We start from the raw sequence: 1,826 nt of genomic DNA on the forward strand, positions 1-1,826 counted from the left end.
TGGGGGGGCTCAGCCTGGAGAAGAGGAGGCTCAGGGGAGACCTCCTGACTCTCTGCAACTCCCTGACAGGAGGGGGGAGCCAGGGGGGGTCGGGCTCTGCTCCCAGGAAGCAGCAGCAGGACAAGAGGGTTCAGTCTTCAGCTGTGCCAGGGGAGGTTTGGGCTGGATATTGGGAAGGAATTCTTACAGAGAGTGCTCAGCCATTGGAATGCCCAGGGAGGTTTGGAGTCCCCGTCCCTGGAGGTGTTGAAGGTGAGACTGGATGTGGCATCAGTGCCATGGGCTGGGAACCACGGTGGGGTTGGATCCAGGGTTGGGCTGGATGACCTTGGAGATCTTTTCCAACCCAGTTGATTCTGTGATTCTCTGATTTTCCAGGACTTCTTGTAATTCTCAATTGCAGGATCTGTTCCATGTTGAGGGATTTAGCCCAATTTCCCATGACAGGGCTTGTTGCAGTTGCATTTTTTAGGACTTGCTGCAATTCTAAATTGCAGGATTTGTTCCATGTTGAAGAATTTATCCCAGTTTCATATCCTAGGCCTTGTTGAAGTTGCATTTTCCAGGGGTAATTGAATTTTTCAGGTCTTGTTTCCGTTCTAAATGTCAGGATTTGTTCCATATTGAAGGATTTATACCAATTTCTCCTCAAAGGGTCTGTGGCAGTTGCATTTCCCAGGGTTATTTGCATTTTTGAGGACTTTTTGCCCCCCTGAGTTGCAGGATTTTTTTCCATATTGAAGGATTTATCCTACTTTCATATCTCAGGACTTGTTGCCATTGCATTTTCTAGGATTAATTGCATTTTTCAGAACTTGCTGCAATTCTAAACCTCAGGATTTGTTCCATATTGAAGGGTTTATCCCAATTCATATCACAGCACTTCTTACACTTGAATTTTCCAGAATTAATTGCATTTTTGCACCACCTGTTGCTATTCCAAATGTCAGGATTTTTTCCATACTGAAAGATTGACCCCAAATTCACCCCCCAGCACTTGTTGCCATTGCGTTTTCCAGGATTAGCTGCATTTTTCAGGACTCAGTGCTGCTCTCAACTGCAGGATTTGTTCCATACTGAAGGATTTTTCCCAATTCAACACCCCAGCACTTGTTGTGCTTTCATTTTTCAGGATTCACTGCGTTTTGCACCACTTGTTGCTGCGCTAAATGTCGGGATTTCTTCCATATTGACAGATCTACCCCAAATTCATGCCCCAGCCCTTGTTGCACTTGCATTTTCCAGGGACAATCTGCCTTTCCCTCTCCTTGCCTCACAATCCTGGCACCCCACCGGCCTCCCTGCCCACACCAGGGTTTCCCCTCACTGCCCATGACCAATATTCCAGGAATCCCCCCCGTGGGGCTCTCACTGTGCTTCCCACCCCTCCCAGCTCCGCTCCCAAGGACGCCGTGGCCTTCCACGTGCAGGGCACGGCGGGGGTGAAGCTCTACGTGGTCCACGACTCCCAGAGCACCAAACTGCCCTCCAGCGTGTGCCGCTGGCCCCTGGACACCCACGAGGTGCAGGTGGCCATGGACACCGTCAGCAAGGACGTGGGGGACGAGAAGGTGGGTGCTGGGGCTCTGGCGGGGCCGGGGGTGTGCCGGGACCGTGCCGAGCTCCTGCTCCTCCCTGCAGGTCAGGATCTCCTACTTCGGGGAGGACGGAGCAGTCCCCGTGGGCAGGGCGACCGTGTACCTCACCTGCGTGGGTAAGTGAGGGGACACCCCCAAACCGTGCCCTCCGGGGGGGTTCTGAGGAGGACACCCCCAAACCGTGCCCCTGGGGGGGTTCTGAGGAGGACACCCCCAAACCGTGCCCCT

At 52.7% G+C, this 1,826-nt stretch overlaps 1 protein-coding gene across 1 annotated transcript in view; it reads left to right on the forward strand.

Annotated features, from left to right (window-relative positions):
* Positions 1-1,826, forward strand: part of LOC103760777 (protein-arginine deiminase type-1-like) — a gene marked incomplete at its 3' end in the record, with an annotated part of 9,113 nt that overhangs the window by 3,197 nt on the left and 4,090 nt on the right. Inside the window, exons 2-3 of the mRNA XM_029965233.1 lie at positions 1,394-1,571; positions 1,642-1,710. Coding sequence (XP_029821093.1) covers positions 1,394-1,571; positions 1,642-1,710 — 247 coding nt within the window. The remainder of the gene's footprint in view (positions 1-1,393; positions 1,572-1,641; positions 1,711-1,826) is intronic.

The sequence above is a fragment of the Manacus vitellinus genome, unplaced genomic scaffold (genome assembly GCF_001715985.3).
Source record: "Manacus vitellinus isolate BGI_N305 unplaced genomic scaffold, ASM171598v3 scaffold_92_pilon, whole genome shotgun sequence".
Classification (NCBI taxonomy): domain Eukaryota; kingdom Metazoa; phylum Chordata; class Aves; order Passeriformes; family Pipridae; genus Manacus; species Manacus vitellinus.